General features: G+C 42.6%; 1 protein-coding gene across 2 annotated transcripts in view; it reads right to left on the bottom strand.

The window, feature by feature from the left end:
• CSNK2A2 (casein kinase 2 alpha 2) overlaps window positions 1-18979 on the bottom strand; it is a 38625-nt gene that overhangs the window by 5693 nt on the left and 13953 nt on the right. For both annotated transcript variants that reach the window (XM_082712408.1, XM_082712409.1), the window contains 7 exons: window positions 10289-10348; window positions 5235-5318; window positions 4371-4481; window positions 4031-4132; window positions 3403-3503; window positions 2017-2165; window positions 477-571 (listed from right to left, as the gene is read on the bottom strand). In XM_082712408.1, the coding sequence (XP_082568534.1) occupies window positions 495-571; window positions 2017-2165; window positions 3403-3503; window positions 4031-4132; window positions 4371-4481; window positions 5235-5318; window positions 10289-10348 (684 nt within the window). In that variant the 3' untranslated portion in view covers window positions 477-494. The remainder of the gene's footprint in view (window positions 1-476; window positions 572-2016; window positions 2166-3402; window positions 3504-4030; window positions 4133-4370; window positions 4482-5234; window positions 5319-10288; window positions 10349-18979) is intronic.

Raw genomic sequence — 18979 nt, 5'->3', positions numbered from 1 at the left:
AAAAAAAATACTGTCACTGTTTTAATATCTCCTTTTCATAAATGAGGCTGGTGTGTCAGTATAGACTGCTGACGTTTTGCTAAATCTTGAGCCTGAATCTCACACCAAAGGAAACCCAGACCACAGTGGAATAGATAGGAAGTCAGATATTCAGAGCTTGTTGACTGAACGGGTTAATTCAACAGTGGCCTCCTGTTAAATAAAGGTAAATGGACAACAACTCCGAGTCTCTCCCATGCATTCCAAAGGGAGCGTTCCCTCAGATCCTGAACTATGGGCATCATCCTGCCGCCACAACGGCAGCTCCCTGTAGACTAGTACTGGGGGATTTCTTTCTTTTTGACAGACAGTTAGGTCTTTACTCTTCTTTGCATTTAGAAGGAATGACTAGAATTTCTTTTTATCACATTGTAGTTTTCCTTCAAGATTTGGGTTTGGTTGGTTGGTTTTATTGGCAAGCATCAATGCCGCATTACCCGTCGCCTTCCAAGTCTTCACCGGGCTGCCGTGAGGCCACTGGAAAGCACAGCATTGTCTGCAGAAGGCTGGGACTGCTCCTTCACCACGGGGTCTGCAAGAAAACAGGATGGAAGTCAGCCAAATCTGGGCTGGAAACCATGGGAGGCACCATCATGACAATCCCCCTTCTGCAGTGGGGTAGAGAGAGCCGGACGACTGACGGGAAAGCCAGGGTCAGAAGGACAACAGAAATTACAGAACTAAGGTTAGAGAAAAATCAGACACTGAAAACTAATCAGGGGAATTTGCTCTTCTAGTCAGTTCCTGCACTTCCTTCAAAGGGCAAGTTCAACTACGGAGACTCTTGGAAAACAGAGGTCCACAAACATTGACTTCCCACTGTTCAAAATCACTACTAATCTTCTTATGTGTTATTTTCCTTGAATACTAATGTCAGGTCCAACCCCCAATTTCTTCAAATCATGGGCAGTAATGAGCACTTGGGAGCAAAGGAATGAAAAGAGCCATTAGAAGACCTATCAATTTTAAGCAACAGTCATTTGAAACACTTTTTATTTTTTTTTTAAACAGAAGATGTGTATTCAGAAAAGTAGACAGATCATTAATCACGTATTACAAACATCAGAATTCTTAACTGACTCTAACTCAGAGGGTGAAAATAGCTTCCTGTGCCAGAAATTGGAAAGAGGGACCCCTGCGTTGTGCTTATCTGAGGTCCAGAAGGCTGAAGGGTAAAACCTTTCCAATTTGTTGTCCACTAATGCTTACAGGCCAGCTGGTTCAAGAATTGTATAATACAGGTAAGATTTGCTTAATCTCTAGAAGGGAAGAAAAGAAAGTAAGATAGCATACTGGCCAACCCAATAGACAGGCTGAAGGTTTTTTTCTTGATTCAGAGAGTGAGCTTAGACAGGTCCTGTAACCTTTATCCCCAGTCTCCTGTGCCTGGACCATATCATCTCATGTTGCCAGCAACTAAGAGGAAAGCTTATTTGAGACCTCCCGTATTGTGGGGGAGGGTGGTACACATGCAGACAATAAGCAACCCAGGCACTAATCCATACCCACACTATGAAGGGAGGCCCCAAAATTCTTTAACTGAAGTGGGATTTTAGTGAGGTCTTTCCACACCTGCTTTCCTTTTCTCAAATTCCTTCTATTTATTTAACTCATTTCCTTCTTTAAAAATATACCACAGTCACCTTATTACTTTAGACTACTTGTTTTTTGAGGGGAAGGTATCTTGGGTTAGGGTCCCACACAATTGTATATATCTGAAAACAATGTTCAGGTGCTCGTGATCTCCCAACTCAGGGCCACAGGGAATGGTCCACAGACCAGACTCAAGGAGAACTAAGGGAGCGGACAAGCAAACACCCTGCAGACCAAGAAACGGAACTGCAAAACTGTCTCAACAGTCGAGAACCAATGAGGCCAAATTCCATGGATGATTCAATCCTAACAGCTAGAATTCTGACTGGCCTCAAAGATAAGCAACTATTTCTCCTGTAATAAACTATACCCCGGGAGACTCACAGAAGTACGGGTGCTCCATGGCCTCTTTGGCAGTCAGTCTCTGTTGATGGTCGTATCGCAGAAGTTTGTCCAGAAGATCTAGAGCCTCGGGGCTGACGAGGTGTCTGTTCTCACTATGGATAAAGTTTTCCCAGCGTTTCCGTGAATGTCTGAGAAGGAAAGGGAAGCGTTAGTACCGAGATTCTATTCAACAAGACTCCTGATGTTACTAGGGCTAAAGGCAACAAAATCTTAGACTACTGCACTGATTTCAATCTCGTTCAATCCCTTTCTCACCATATCTGCCCCACCCCCCACAGGGACATTCGCAGCATCCTGAAACAAAAACCGTGCTCTCTGACAAATAAAAGGAGCAAAAACTTCGACGTCTCGTTTACAATCTGTGGCACCTTCCTAGATCACCTCTTACGCATCAGGCTTTTAGTCCATTTGGTGAGGCACAGAGGTGATGGAGTTATTTTTGTTCAGCAGAAATATTTAGAGAGCCAACCTCAGAAATCTAGAGGCTCCATAAAACACTGAAAATTGCCAATGCATTTACTTTTCTTTCTTTCCTTTTTTTTTTTTTTTTTTAAAAGATTTTCTTTATTTGACAGAGAGACCAGAAGCAGGCAGAGAGGCAGGTAGAGACAGAGAGGGAAACAGGCTCCCCGTTGAGCAGAGAACCCGATGTGGGGCTCGATCCCAGGACCCTGAAATCATGACCTGAGCTGAAGGCAGAGGCTTAATCCACTGAGCCCCCCAGATGCCCCAATGCATTTACTTTTCAATTCTATTGCACTGTACCTGCAAATATGCTTTAAAATCTGCTATCTTTTTTTTTCTTTTAAAGATTTTATTTATTTTATTTGACAGATGGAGATCACAAGTACACAGAGAAGCAGGCAGAGAGAGAGGAGGAGGCAGGCTCCCCGCTGAGCAGAGAGCCCGATGCAGGGCTCAATCCCAAGACCCCAGGATCATGACTTGAGCCGAAGGCAGAGGCCTTAACCACTGAGCAACCCAGGTGCCCCAAAATTTGCTATCTTGTAAAAATCCATTACACAGAAAAAGAAAAAACTATAAAGCTCTTACTCAAAGAAGAAACACAGCTTTCTAAGATTTTTCCATTAAAATAAGCATATGCTGTATCAGAAAGCTTTTTTCCTGTAATAGGATTTTGTCTTCCATTTTCTACTGACAGGTTATCTCTTAGAGAAGTACAGTGACCAGAAGACACATGTAAACAATGCCTAGATACCTCAAAGCAAGTTAAAAAAAAAAAAATACAGGCAAAAAAGAGAGGAGGTTTCAATTTTGCTATGATTAGCAAGTGATTTCAGCGACATTCCCAGTTCTGAAATAGGGTAAGTTAAAACTCTCATTCTCTCTCCCTCTCTTACTTACTGTCCCAGGATATCGTTGAAGTGTGGATCTAGGTCTATGTGATATTTCTTCAGATACCCATACAGCTCATCTGTACCCAGAACCTTGGCAATGCGAACAAGCTGAAACACAAAACAAACTGACCAAATCACTGAGCACAGAGCTCACTGCAGGCCTGGGAGGACACGATCCCAAGGCACTGGGGACTTCCACACCCCTGGGTTCCCAGGGACCAGATGCAGGCTGAAGCCTGGGGCACACAGGCAGCAGACCCCAGGACATGATGGTCACAGAACACAAATTTCCAAACCGCCTTTAAAATGGTAACAACTTACGACAATAATCTTCCAGAAGCTGACCAATTCTGGGGACATCACAGTCTAATGACTACAGTCTGGTTTTATTAGACAAGGGCTGCCCGACTTCTTCACAGGACTCTCTCTGGAAGTTGCGCATTAGAGAGTTTTATCTGTCTCTACATTTGGGGACCTGGTAACCACAAAGGGTCATACAATTCTCTACCCTGAAGGAAAACTTCTGTGCAGACACTAAGTGACACTTAGCGGCTTGAGGACAACATCCCTGTCATAGGACTCCATTTTCTTGGCATTTGCCCCACATGGGGAAGAGCCAGTCACTGTTTGCTCACCTGGTCGTAGTTGTCCTGTCCGTGAAAGAAGGGCTCCTTTCGAAAGATCATGCTGGCTAACATACAGCCCAAACTCCACATGTCCAAGCTGTAATCATACATCTGGGGAAATAAGGTCAGCCTGTCAGTGAAGGGTGTTATAAATGCATTTCTCTGATCTGGATTTTTAGTCTTTAGTTGACCTTGGCGTATATTTTAGAATTCAAAGAAAAAAAAAGTTACTGAGAAAAGTCTGAAATTAACACTTCAGGCTTGGTTCTGAATGTATCCAAAGAACAAAGGAGGAGAAGCTCTAAGAAAACACACAAAGGCGGGGGAGATGCTTGGCTAGGAGTTTTACCTGATAGTCCACAAGGAGCTCCGGGCCCTTGAAATATCTCGAGGCTACACGGACATTGTACTCCTGAGCAGGATGGTAGAACTCTGCCAGACCCCAGTCTATCAGTCGCAGCTACAAACATGACAGAAATCAAACACGTAAAGGAGTGATTCCAGATGCCCATGCCTTAGAACAAGGCCACATCACATCAGTTAACAATTATGTGGGCCACATGAAAAATGCTAGCAAAAATTACACTTTCAGCAACAGTGGAAGGGTCCCTTCTAGAGCAGAGCACTCAGAATCTTATTTGCTTTTTCTTTTTTAAAACTTAAATGATCCTGTTTTTTCATTCTCTTCAGATCAGTCAAGCTTAAGCCTTTGACTCTGTCCATTTCGCTGGCATATATAACACACTCCTCCGTCAATAACAGCTGCCACGACTGACAGGGTTGGGGACACAGGCCCCACTCCCGGCTTGAAGCACTGCTCCAGCCTTTCGTTCATCTCCTAGCAGTGGATTCGTCCACTCACCTATCAGGGACAACTAGAACCAGATATCGAAAATAGGAGAGACCCAAGTGTACTCGTAAGGCCAGGCATTAAAATGAGGAGAAACCATCAGCTGGAGTTTCTTTGCATGGCCCTCTGGAAAACCATGACCGAAGTAAACATGGGACGACAGTGAGGCTCGGCTGCCTACTTTCCTTGCGTAGACCTTATGCAAAGTAGACAGCAACACCAGAGACTGAAGAGGGAACAGTAACAGAAGTCTGCCAAAGACAGCGGTAAATGGGTCTGCAGTACCACCTGGGTACTGGCCAGCGCTGCGTCTGCCCTAGGCCTTCCACGGAAAGCCTTGTCGCTGCCTGGCTGCAATGGTACCTTTTTCTGCTGGTGATCTATCATGACATTGTGAGGTTTCACATCCCTGTGCATGATTCCCTTGCTGTGGCAGTAATCCAGGGCCTATTAGACAAGAAAGCACAGAGAAAAGTAAGCAAACCATCTACCAACCGCGATGCAAGCATATTCTTATTATTTGTGACAGCTTGGCTTGGATGCACTCTCCCAAAGAGCAGCTTACGGTCTGTGAGAGAGAAGAATAGGCATGCTTCAGAAGGCTCCCCTTGCTCTGGGGGCACCCTATGCCGGCAGCTGGTGGAGAGGGGGCTCTGTGAGGGAGGGGTCAGGGAGACGCTTCCTACCTAGGTGTTAGTAGATAGCACTTCACCAGCCACCTAGATTTAAAAATCCTACACTCATCTGTTGGTCTAGCTTGATGGGTTTAAAACCAGATCTGGGAAACTCACCAGAGTCCCCTCTCACAGTGGTTCAAATGGCACGCAAGAGTCACTGTGGGAATGAAGATGTGTCGTTCAACATGGACCGAGTGTTCTAGTATTAATATTTTCTTTTACAAACAACCCCTAAGCCAGGGGCCTTTAAGAGTTCTATTTTTACTCTAAGGGAAGATATTGCTCCCTACAAGACAGATGCCACGCAGATACGATTTTAAGCATAGAAGTCCGTGATTTCCTTTAGTACACTCACAGAGTTGTGCGACCGGCACCACAATCCAGTCTTGGAACTCTGCCACCATCCCAAGAATTCCCTGTCAGCTTGCCTGTGATCGGTCCCCACTCCTCTTTGCCCCTACCTCAGCCGTAACCACAAACCTGCTGTTACTGCCGAACTGCCTTTTCTGGGCATTTTTAAAGTGAGATAATACAATATATAGTACTCTGCCTTCCTTCCCTCAGCATAATGTTGCCAAGACTCCTCTCTGTCCTTTCTGTGTTGCTGAGTAGTAATCCGCTGCAGGGCTGTCCTAGCTGACGGACATCTGGGTTATCTCCAGTCTGGGGCTAAACAAAGAACACTGATTATGCATGTTCACGTAAAGGTCTCTGAGAAGACACAGGCTTTCATTGCTCTTACACGGATTCTTGAGGGTGGAAGCGCTGAGCTGTCTGTTAGTTTACATTGAACTTTTTAAGTCTGCCTGATCGTTTTCCAAAGTGCCTGCTCCATTTTACATCCCCAGCAGTCACGTATGAAGGTTCCGGTTTCATCACTTTCTTGCCAACAACTTGTCACTGGTTCATCCTCAGGATTTGCGCCTTTCTGGAGGGTCTCACGTGGGCCCTCACGTGGGCCCTCACGTGGATCTGAATTGTATTTCCTAAATGGGTGATCAAGAGGACATCTTTTTTTTTTTAAGAGGACATCTTTTTGAGTCTTAGTGGTCATCCTGCATCTTCTTTGGATAAATACTGATTCAAAACTTTTTTTTTTTTTTTTTGTCATTTTTATCTTTTACCATTTTTTTCTTTGGGTGCCTTGTTTGTTTTAGATAATACAAAAATTTGCTTCTAATTTTTCCTTTCTGAACACAGTAACTATTCTCACACATTTTAAATTAGGCCTTCTGGCTTGTCTTCAAAGCACTGCAGCCTACTTGACTGCCATGATTTCCTCCTTAGGTAATAAGAATCATAGCAACCCATCATCTCGTGCTTCCTACTATGTGCCTGGCACTGAGTACTTTTAGGGGAGTTTTCTACAAGACAAGATTAGGGTTTTTCCAACTTGGCATTGCTGACATCTTGGACACCTGGGACTTGGGGTAATTCTTGGCGGGGAGAGCTGTCCTGTGCACGCCAGGATGTTTAACAGAATCCCTGGCTTCTTCCCACCAAATGCCAGTTACATTCTTCCCCATTGTGACAACTAAAAATGGTTCCAGATTTTGCCAAACTGACCTGATTGAGAACCACTGGACTAGGTCAGAGAATGAGCTCTAGGATCAGCATTCCAGGAATAAACAAATTCTGCTTTCTCCAGACACAAAGAAGTAGATAGCATACGATGCTTAATATACGAGGGTTAAAAAACAGACAAGGGGCGCCTGGGTGGCTCAGTGGGTTAAGCCTCTGCTTTCGGCTTGGGTCATGATCCCAGGGTTCTGGGATCGAGCCCCGCATCGGGCTCTTTGTTCAGCAGGAGCCTGCTTTCCTTCCTCTCTCTCTGCCTGCCTTTCTGCCTACTTGTGATCTCTGTCTGTCAAGTAAAAAAAAAAAAAAAAAAAAAAAAAAAAATTTAAAAAACAGACAAAACTAAACTATGGTGGTACAAGCATCTTCAGAAAAGGGATCCTGAAGAGAAGGGGCATATGCGAACCTTCTGGGGTATTTGTTAATATTCTCTACCAGACCTGTCCAATAGAACTTTCTGTAATGACAGGAATATTCTACAGCTGCACTAATATAGTAGCCACTAGCCACAGGAGGCCACTGAACACTGAAATACGGCTTCTGCAATTAAGGCATGGATTAAAGAGCTCCCTGTGGGCAACAGCTACTATACTGGGCAGCACAGTACCATATAGATCTGGGTGAAGGTTTCACTTATGTAAAAACCCAAAAACCTGTACGCTTAAGATTTATTCATTTATAGAAGTTCTACTTCAATTTAATTTTTCTCTTTGTTTTGCTTCACAACAACAGGTGTAGCAAGATTCTACAATGGCTTTGTGGCAGTGTCTTTTGAAACCAGGGCTCCTGAGGACACACCTCCCTGGATCTGAATCGGGAGACTGCACTGTGTACCCAGCAACCACTCAATAGCCCTAGCCTCAGTTTCTTTGACATTTTCTGTGAAGCTGAAGATCTCCTCTTCCTCAATCCCCATTTTATTACCCCAAAGAAAAAATTCAGCAAGTATCGATTCTGTTATTTTGCCTAGTCTTTGCCCAAAGGAATGAACTAATTAGGACCATAATACCTGGGGTGTAAGAAAAACCTAAGGAGAGCAGAGGCTGAACAAGGACAGTAAGGGAATTAACTCTTTTGCCAAGTTCACTAGTCAGACTCCCTGTGGAGTCACTGACATGCTTTTAAATTCCTTGGGGGAGTTATTTCAGTTTCAAAATCTGGTATTATCTGACCATTCAGCATGAAAAACATTTTTCAAACTTCGTCTGGGGTTCTGTGCCTCATTAGCAGAAAGAATGCCCTTACTGGCTAGCTGTTACCTCCAGAAAGCAGAAGGGATATCAGACACACAGTACCATCTACATGACCCGCCTGTGAAGACCTGCATCATTGGGATGTCTTCCCATGACTTACGCACAGCTGTACTAGGTTTAAATCTTCATCTTTGGTGTGCTAAGTGAAAACCACAAAATCTTAATACCTTACTTAAAAAAAAAAAATAACCAACTGTTGGATTTGGATTGCTGCTCTCACTGGGTGGATGCACTGGGTTCTCCGGCAAGCACCTCCAGAGAAGGAGCTAGCAGATTGCTTTTAAGAGCACAACACTGCAAACCTCTTCCCCATGGACACCTTCCATTCTGGTCTGGAGAGGACATGCAGAAAGGTGTGATAAAGCAAGCTCTACCTTCACATGCTTCTGATATTACTGGCAAAAGAAAGACCCATTAGTTTTAAGAGTGGACTCTTAGAAAATTGGCCACCCTGGTACTAATGAAAAGTGGTTTGTATAAGCGCTTCTAAGAAAACACATTTACCTCACAAGCTAGTTCTCCAAACCCCCATTCCCTAAAGCTTAGCTTTAATTAAACAAGGGATTTTGTTCAAGTAACTGTTCACAATCCCATTAAACTCCTCTTGGCAATTTTCTTCAATAATGCTAATAACTCAGTCATCTCTATCTCTCAGAGGTTCTTAAATTGAGATCCACACCCCCCATAAAACTTCATGTAATACTGTATATTTATACATGTATTTCAGGGGGAGTTTATACGTTCTCTTTAGATTCGTAGTGATCCATGACTCAAAACTACTTAGGAGCCATTGGTCTATTCCATTTGATAAGCCATTTTAGAATTCTTTACCTAAGTGTTCATCTAGACAAACTAAAACTAAAAAAGACCATTCCTCCATCAACCAGTAATGTTTCAAAATTTCCGTCCTGGCAGATTACTAAGACAGCTAGAGGGCCACTGCCCCACCCCCAAACCCCCAACCCGCCATCACCTCTCCATGCGTGTACACATCAGTCAAGGCTGGAGGGTAGGCTGGGAAGGGGATTGTGAGTGATGGCAAGAGAAAGATGGCCACAGAGGCCTACCTCCCAGCACGCACGTCCCTCCAGACTGTGATTTCAATGCTCTGCCCATCAAAAGGCGAAGTCTACTTCCCCATTCTTTGAATCTAGGCTTGGCCAGGATTTCTTTGGCCAATAGGGCATTAGGAGACAATGATTAAAGCAGAGGCTTGAAAAGCGCTTACACATCAAACTTTGCCCTCTCATGGAAGTAGGAACCGAGGCCACCACAGGAAGAAGCAGCTTAGACTAACACCTCTGTAGAACGAGGCTTTGGCTATGCCAGCTGCTACCCCCGAGATGTGAATGAGGCCATCCTCGACCAGTGTGCCCCAGTCATGCTGACCCAGGCAGAAGATTCACCCAGGAACCCATAGAATTAGGAGAAAAAATAAATTACTTTTTAAAAAGTGTTAAGTTCTGGGTGACATGTTATACCATGAAAACTAACAGTGTTAATTAAACAGCAAAAAGAAAATCCAAGGGCCAACAAGAGCTACAAAGAAGGAGGTTCTGATTCCTGTTATCTCTTGACTCGGCCACCTTTCTCAGTTCCACTGGAAAGTTCCTATGTAAGGATCCCACGACAGAGATCTCAATGTAGGTTAAAAGAGAAGCAAAAAAAAATCCCTTAGGGCACGTGGCTGGTTCAGTCAGTAGAGCCTGCGACTCTAGATCTCAGGGTCATGATTTCAAGCCCTAGTTGAGTGTGGAGGCTACTTAAAAAAAAATTAAAAAAAACAAAAACAAACATTTCACGAAATTCTCTAAGTATCAAGAAAGAGTCTTCCTGAGTTCTCTGTCCTCTCTGAAACTTCTTTAACGAATATACCTGAAAAAATTCACTGCATATGAATGCCACTTACCTTAAGTAGCTCATACATATAAAACCGAATATCAAAGTCTGTCAGGATCTGGTAAAGTTGCTGAAACAGATTTCAGAAAAGAGAAAGTTAATTAAGTCTCATCGCATCTTGTCATCCCAAATACTGCTCATCATTCTCTGTAAACTTATTACTTAAGTCCTAAAGAACCCCAGAACTTTTTTCTACTACCTGTCTGGAACAAATGGGGATAAAGGCCAAGGGCAAGGGTGTAATACTTCTGCCTTTGTTGGGGGTGGGAGGAGGAATTCCAAGGGAGAGAAACATTTAATTCAACCTGGATCTTTTAAAAAATTTGTTCAATGTTCCATGATTTCAACACCTCAAATTACATTATTGTGGAGATGAAGTCCAAGTTGTCTGACCATCCTCATATTCTTACTACACTTCAAACTAACCCCACTGGAGCAGCACAGTGTCCGTTAGAGAACTATGTTCTGAGTGGAGATCAGAACTTCATTGGCCCATGTGGTAAAAAGTGGCAACGCAGTGTGTTTGCTCAAAAAGAAACAGGAAGGGATGACTGGGTGGCTCAGTTGTTAAACGTCTGCCTTTGGCTCAAGTAATGATCCCAAGGTCTTGGGATCAAGCCCCACACTGGGCTCCTTGCTCGGTGGGAAACCTACTTTTCCCTTCCCTACTCCCCCTGTTTGTGTTCCCTCTCTTGCTGTCTCTCTGTCAAATAAATAAATAAAATCTTAAAAAAAAGAAAAGAGAAAAAGAAACAGGAGGAAAATGACTGCTCTAGCTCTTGGAGATGGTAAGAGACTTAAGAAAGGAGTAGGGGAGTTGAGAGAGAGAGAGAGAAAAAAAAAAAGAAGAAAGACAGGTACTGAAAATGATTCCAGGCCAAAAGAACAAACAAAGAGTTCTCATACTGGGACAAAAGGCACATCCACTGGGAGTCTGCTCTTTTTTATTTTTTAAATTTCCATTTCTAAGAGGCAGAGTAGCATTAATACATCCAGGTTCATTAAAATCATCACAAACCTTCATCAGAAACTATACCAACACTTTTATTTTAGGTAATCAATTCCAAGTACATATGTTCCCCATCAGTCACAAGTAGCACTTTCTACAAAATTAGTCAGCACAACTTTATTTATTTATTTTTTTTTAAAGATTTTATTTATTTATTTGACAGGCAGAGATCACCAGTAGGCAGAGAGGCAGGCAGAGAGAGAGAGGAGAGGGGGAAGCAGGCTCCCTGCTGAGCAGAGAGCCCGATGCGAGGCTCGATCCCAGGACCCTGAGATCATGACCTGAGCTGAAGGCAGAAGCTTTAACCCACTGAGCCACCCAGGTGCCCCAGTCAGCACAACTTTATTAAACATATTTTATTTCTTTATTGGAAGACTCCGGCAACAGAGGAGAGCTCTCAAAGGGGCACTGACCAGCCTATACGATGTGTCTGTGTGGAGCAAAACTACACATCTCTATTTGTCTGTAGTTACAGGAATGATATAAAGACATAAATAAAACACGGCTTCATATATATGTGGGGGGGGATGGACAGCAGGAGCACAGTGAAATAAAGGAGATTTTTCACTGCATACCATTTTATATTTTAGATCCATGTAAATACACTACCTGTTCAAAAAGATAAACAATTTGCCAAGAATTAAATTTAGTATCTTCTAAGACCACCAGGATTTAGCTTCTTTCTCAAATTTCCCTTGTTAAATAAAAGTAGTTCTCCCTCTAGCTTAGTAAAAACATTTACCTTCATCAACCTCAGGCAGCAGAGGGCGTAAGCCCATACAGACCAGTCCACTGGTGGTGTCTGGGCTGGGAAGGAGCTACACTCAGGAACAAGGGTACCATCTCTCCTGCTCAGGTGGGACTTGGCTGCGGAGCAGCCAAGCACTTAAGTGTTCTGCTCTCCTGCAGCTCTGCACTGCATGGAAGACTTCTGGGCCAGCACACCAACAGCCTGGATGCACAGATGCAGGCTGAAGATACTATCTCTTTGGGTGTCAAATCAGCTCCTCCTCTGAGAATTAAGGAGATCGCTCCCAGATACGGTGCCAAGTTGAACCCCAAGTCAATAAATAGGCCATGAAAGTGAAGTGAGCATTTTCTAACCTGCAGAGGGTTGGACTATTTTCTTTCCAGAGAACAAATATGGGCTGTTTTATCACTTGGACCTTTATCTGTGGAAGGCTTTCCTCTCCTATCATGTGGCATCTATACAAAGCATCTGTGTAAATGGTGTTAAGGCCTAACAATATATGTTCTTGGGCTGCCAATATAATATTTCTAGCTACTCCAACCAGTATCAATTTTATGTAATATAAAACAACAAATGAATATAATGGTTAGGTCTAATACATTATGAAGTCCCAAATGACAGGCTGACATTCACTCTCATTTCTCAGGAGCTCTGGGTAGGAGGAGCCCAAACTACACCTGTAACATTTTACCACCTGGGCCTAAAATTCAAGACTTGCCAGGGTCCACAGTCTGGCTTCTTCCAACTTTTGCAGCTCTGTCTCTATTGCCACCCTGGGGCAGGTGGGGGTCACCAACCCCAACCAAACGAACCTGCTGGCCCCCTCGACTCTTCCTTCTCCAGCGTCCCCACCTCCCCACAAACCTAGAAGATCCCACCCGGCTCCCTTAGCCTGCAAGTCAAGACAGCTGACAGGTGTCCCTTCCTTCTCTGAACCTTCTGGCTATTTACTGTCCTCTGCAGTGTTCAGAGGACACAGACAGCAGCCGTGTCCCCAAAGTTAATGTTCTCCACTCAGGTACTGGCAGCAACCTGAGGTTCTCAAGATAACCTCACTCAGCTGTGAGCAACAAGAGGCCGCTCCACCCTGCTTGCACTCCAAGTCCCACACCAGCGCCCCCACATATCAGGACACACATGGTAGGGAAGAAAAGGGTACTGTGGCTGGTGGTTAGTCGCCAACTGGCTGACTCAGGATCTCTGCTTCCCCTCCTCCAAGCATGCCAGGGGCACCGTACAACCTGGTCCATATGCTAAATGCTCAGACAACACGACAAAGGAGGAGCATATGTGGTCTATATTCCACCCCATCAATGGTGGTTCTCAGCTTGCATCCAGAAGGCAATCGATAAATATTTGTCTTTGATAACATTCACCAGTCAATGGAACAAAATTAAAACTACCTTCCAGGAAACTTAAGTGTGAAGAGTCCATGATGAGTTATAAAGGGAAATTTCACAAGAACCACACTTTCCCTTCATTCTTCTTGGCCAGCTATGTGGAGAACATTGTTAACCAACCAAGTGCAAAGTGTTGGCAGGAAGTTAGCTTTGCTTATATTTTCATGAAATAAATGACTTATCAAAAGCAAAACGAGCCTATGCTTCCCAGAAGATTACAAAGGTGCTGAGGAAGAAACTATTCACCAATCCTAGCTTGGTTCCAAAGCCTCAAACACACTGGCATTTTCTCAGAAATCAGACCTACTCCAGGACGGCTCAAGAGGCCCAAAGTGGAAATATCCTGGGACTTTTTATTAACCTCAAAAAGTCTGAGGAGGACAACGGGAAAAATGGCAATTTGGTCAACTGCCTCAGACCCTCCTTGGTCTAAAACTGCCACCCAGAACGGAATGGCCCCATGTGGCCTCACTCTCACTGTATACTTGTTGGTCCTCAGAGACTGTGGGTGTACTTCGGCTGCATCATGATCAACCCAAGGACTGTCATTCAGGAGGGCTATGCAGCTCAAGAAGGTTCCCAGCCACATGTGGGAATCACAGACACAGCAAACTCTCACCCTGCACACAGAGCTTGCAGACTCCCTCACACACACAGCTCAGTCGGTGCCCAGAAGTCCCAGTGGTCCCCAAAGAGGGAGAAGAAAATGCAGAGGCAGTGGGATATATAGTGTGAAAGGTGCTTAATGTAGTTGTCACCAGTACTGGCATTAAAACGTAATCCCCAAGATCCAGAATAAAATCAAGGTCAATATTTTTAGAAATTTACAGAAGCAGAACAAATCATTAATCAAGAAAATCAAAGTTATTACCAATCACTGGAACATGTCTTACAAAGAAGATCCTTTCCACATCAAACTACTATAAGCATTAACAAGGCCTCAAGACATCAGCTAGTCAAGGCCCACCTCTCTGGGAGTGATTTAGAAATTCTCCACAGAGCAGTATGGGTCTACCATCTTCTCAAACGGACCCTCTTCAGGATCCCTTACCAATCTTTATAATGTCCAGATGATATATTTTGTATCACTATAATGTTACAAAAATTAAAATGTATATTTTAATTTACATTCTTCCAAAAGCATAGAAAACTGAGAAGCATGTCTCAGTAGAAACTTTTTCTGCCACAACTATATTTCAGCTTCCTTGAGAAAATGTCAAGTTTGAGAGTTTTCTGGAACTGTTCGTTTCAACCATTAGAGAGACTGGCTTTTCCTACTCCTTTGTTCAGAAGTTTGTCTTTTTTGGTAAATGTCACGATGTACCTTTTATGACTGCTCTGATACATAGGAAGCATAACTGATAATTCCAAGGCAAAAACCAACCAAATCAGTACCTCCACCATAAAACGAAGTATCAAGGGGAAAAATGAGGAAGGCCATAGAAGATCTGAATTGAATTAACAAGCTTGATATTAAAAATGGCCATGCACTAAAGTCACAAAGCCACTGTCAACAAAGTCCAAATAACGAACATTATGCAGGTCATGTTCCTCGAGACACAGTGCAGCCAAATCAGGAATCAACAATGAAAGAATATTTTTGTTGAAAAACCATGTGGCTCCTTTATCACATTATTCACAAACATATGGCTATGAAGGACATTCTTATGACAATAATTACCAGAAAACTCTTGAATATGGACTCTGTACCATGTATCAGATGGCATTATCATAGAAGTATTAAATGCCTTAAGAGTACTAATAGTATTGGCAGGTAGGAAAAGGTCCTATCCAGTTCCAGTGCTAGTATATTTAGGAGTGAAGTATCATGATGCCTACAACTTACTTTGAGAAAAAAAGAGATTGGGGGTGGGGTGGGGAAGAGAACTAACAGCAAATGTAATTATTAGCAACTGGTAAATCTAGGGGAAAAACACGACGGTATTACCTGTGCTACTCCTTACAATTTTCAATAGGTTTAAAGTATTTCAAAGTACAAAGTCGGGGGAGAAAGACCCAAATCCACAAGTTTGGAATTTGTACCTCTTCTTTTCTAAAATAAAGATTTTATTTATTTATTTGAGAGAGAGGGAGGGGAGAGATGAGCAGACTCCAAGCTAAGCGCCAAGCCTGATGGAGGGCTCCATCCCATGACCCAAAGTAAAGCCAAGTGTCTAATGCTCAACGCACTAAGCGACCCAGGCACCCCTGGAATTTGTACTTCTAACGTGAAAACTACACAGAAATGAATTCTATAACCATGGAATGTGTAGCTGAGATGGTGCTTGGGGGGCACAGACTACAAGCCCACTTACCGTCAATCAAGAGACAGAAATACATGAAATGAGCAGACTTCCACTCAAGAAGGTAGGGGTGAAACAATGAAAATCCAAGAAAGAAAATAGTTTAGGAACAAAGAAGGGAAGAATAAAAAAAATAATTAAGACAGGAACAGAAATGAGGAAATAGTAAAAACAGAAGCATTTGAACAATAAAACCAAAAACCGTTCTTAAAGTATTAATAAGAGAGATCTCTAGCAATACTGGTAATTTTGAAAAAGAAACAAAAGGCACAAATAATGTTGGAAATGTAAAGGAAAACATAATTACAAACACATTACAGTCTTTAAGCCCTCAGAGAATTCTATTAATAACTTTATATAAATATGAAAGTGGACAATTTTAGAAATAGATACCATCCAAATAAACTCATGAAGAGACAAGAAACCAGAATAAACCTTTCACTTACATGTACATACATTCTGAAAAGGAAAGGATAGTCCAAAGGCTCCCTTTCCTCCCAAAAGACAAGTAGATAATCCCTATTTCATATAAACTTTGAGAGAAGAGAAAGGAAAAGCTGCCCAACTTATTTTATGATGTTAGGATAATCAGGAGTCTACAACAGAAGGAAATTATGGATACAAAAAATGCTGAAAAGAACAGGCTGCAGGTTCTATCACTGCTGACTCATCAGATACTAAACCTGGGACAAACCTCCTCTGAGCGACACCTTAAATCCAGTTACTAATACACTTAACAGTAAAATGAAAAAAAATAAAAAGAAGCTTTTGTAAAAAGATAGACACAGGACAAAATAAAAAAAGCCTGAAGGGCATGAGGACATTAAACTAGCTGATTTCCCTACTTGTGGCCTGTCATACTACCTGGAGCAGAAAACGACCATCCTGTCATGATCTGCTTTTCCAAAATACACATCTACTATCTGGATATTTAACAATCTTGTAAGCTGATTAAAATGGTAGGGCCTGACCATTCAAGGGGCCCCCCAGTGTGACACTGCAGCCCAAACACATCCTACACTCTGCATCTTCCTGAAGTTCCTCTCCAGGAACAGTGAAAGGAGTGAGGCTTGGGGGATTCATTCACAGTAACTAAGAGAATGGAAGAGATGACAACACTTTGAAGCAAGACAAAAATGTCCACTGACAAAGCTGAAAACTCTGCCAAGAGCAGAGGGGGTCCAGAAGCAGACAACCTCACATGGAAGAGCTACGGAAAAAGGCTCACAGTGACCCCAGGTATCAGTGAAAGAGAGTCAACAGATTTCAGCTGAAAACAGGAAAACAAGTTTAAAACACCACACTGAGGGGCACCTGGGTGGCTCAATGAGTTAAAGCCTCTGCCTTTGGCTCAGGTCATGATCCCAGAGTCCTGGGATCGAGCCTCGAGTCGGGCTCTCTGCTCAGCAGGGAGCCTGCTTCCTCCTCTCTCTCTCTCTCTGCCTATTTGTGATCTCTGTCAAATAAATAAAATCTTTAAAAAAATAAACCACCACACTGAAAATGGGGAGTTACATGAAAGCGCACCTAACATTGCCCACGGGGCTCCTCCGCTGGAGGCCAAGAGGCCCGCAGCCAGGCTTGCATCCTCCAGACAGGGGCTGACAAGCAGTCATCAGTCATTTCATGACTCTAAAGAGTAGACAGTCAAAAACCATGAGATTTCAGACAACTGTAACACAGACAAAAAACAACACACACAAAAAAGCATTTGAAAGAAAAACCGAGAAAAGAGCATGAAGAAGAAAACATCGTGGGATGGGGGGAATCCACACATTCTCGGTGAGAAAATAGAAGATATTACATAAAAGAACAGGACACTACTTTTAAAACTTCTGAGAACAGAACAGAGCTAAGAGATGAAGTCTAACATTTGAATGAGCTCTAGAAAGTGAGAACAAAGAAGAAAAGGGAAGAAAATCAAAAGAATGTTAAAAATATTGTTCTAAAACGGAAGGACATAAGTTTCTAGATGGAAAAAGCCCAGCAAGTGTCCAGAACAAAAGATAAAAGTGACGATTCGAAGGAACATCATTGTGAAATTTCACAGACTGCGACTCAAGAGAAAATCCTAAAAGCTGTCCAAAGAAAAAACCAAAACCCAAACCAGATCACATAAGGTAAAACCAGAACGGCTTCAGTGGTAATACTGGAAAAAGCTCTTCAAAATTCTGAGAAAATTATTAGTTACAACCCAGAATTCTAGGCCACAGCTAGTACGTTAAATGGAAAGATAAAATAAAAACGTTTTCAGATATGCAAGCCTCAAAAACCATGAATTTTCCATGTCCTCTTTCAAGGAAGCTCCTGGAGAACATGTGCCATTAAAACATCCCTTTGAGAGTTAAGATGCAAGAGAAGTTAAGATTTCTCCAGGGAGTTAATAATTACTGCAAACCGATCTTTTGCGTGCTGTTAAATTCACAGGGCAGTTGTCAATTTAAGAAACACAAAATGCTGACGTGAAAATTTTACATGCGTGGCCAAACAACTGATAAAAACTCATTAAGGAAGCAGAGACATTTAAAACTTAGGGTATTTCACTATGAAGTTTCATTTAGACCAGCTTTTAAACTTGGTATTTAGGAAAATGCTTGGTTTCATTAAAAAATGCATACACATTCCCACTCATGTACTTACACCTTGATAAACCCGGGTCTCTCATGGCGAAAGTGTGACTGGCCATGTGTATCAGCAGAGAACTCTACTAGCTAAACACTGGCAGGCTGACGAATATACTGACATCTACCGCCAAGAGCTCACTGCTGACTTCACCTTTAAGGAGTCCCTCTAACAAGGAAACTTGTTACACATGGGAGAGCTACACTGTACATAAAACTTGCTTATTGTTTCACAAATTATAATATCCATGTTTACTTATTTTCCACTAGTTAACCTAATTCAGAGTTGTTTTAGAGTGACTACCTAAGACAAATTAAATGTGAGATAAAGTTGTTATTTTCACCCAAAAGCCTCACTCCTGATACCAGCATCTTTCAACTGCTGATGTGGTTTTGGCCCTAACTTCCGTCACAACAAAATCACAAGCTTATGATTCACTGACAGAGTGATTATAATCACCCAAAAGTTCTCCAAAGACCCCTCAAAATCAACACCACTATTTTGTTTTTATACATGGATTCACATTATGTTCTACCATGTCTAGAATAACTAGTCCCTAAAACCTTACCAGAAGCTAAGGTTGTAGTGTCTGAACAATAATAAAAACAAACTCAGG

This window comes from Mustela nivalis (genome assembly GCF_964662115.1).
Source record: "Mustela nivalis genome assembly, chromosome: 18".
Classification (NCBI taxonomy): Eukaryota; Metazoa; Chordata; class Mammalia; order Carnivora; family Mustelidae; genus Mustela; species Mustela nivalis.
This window is presented reverse-complemented; position numbering and strand designations above follow the sequence as displayed.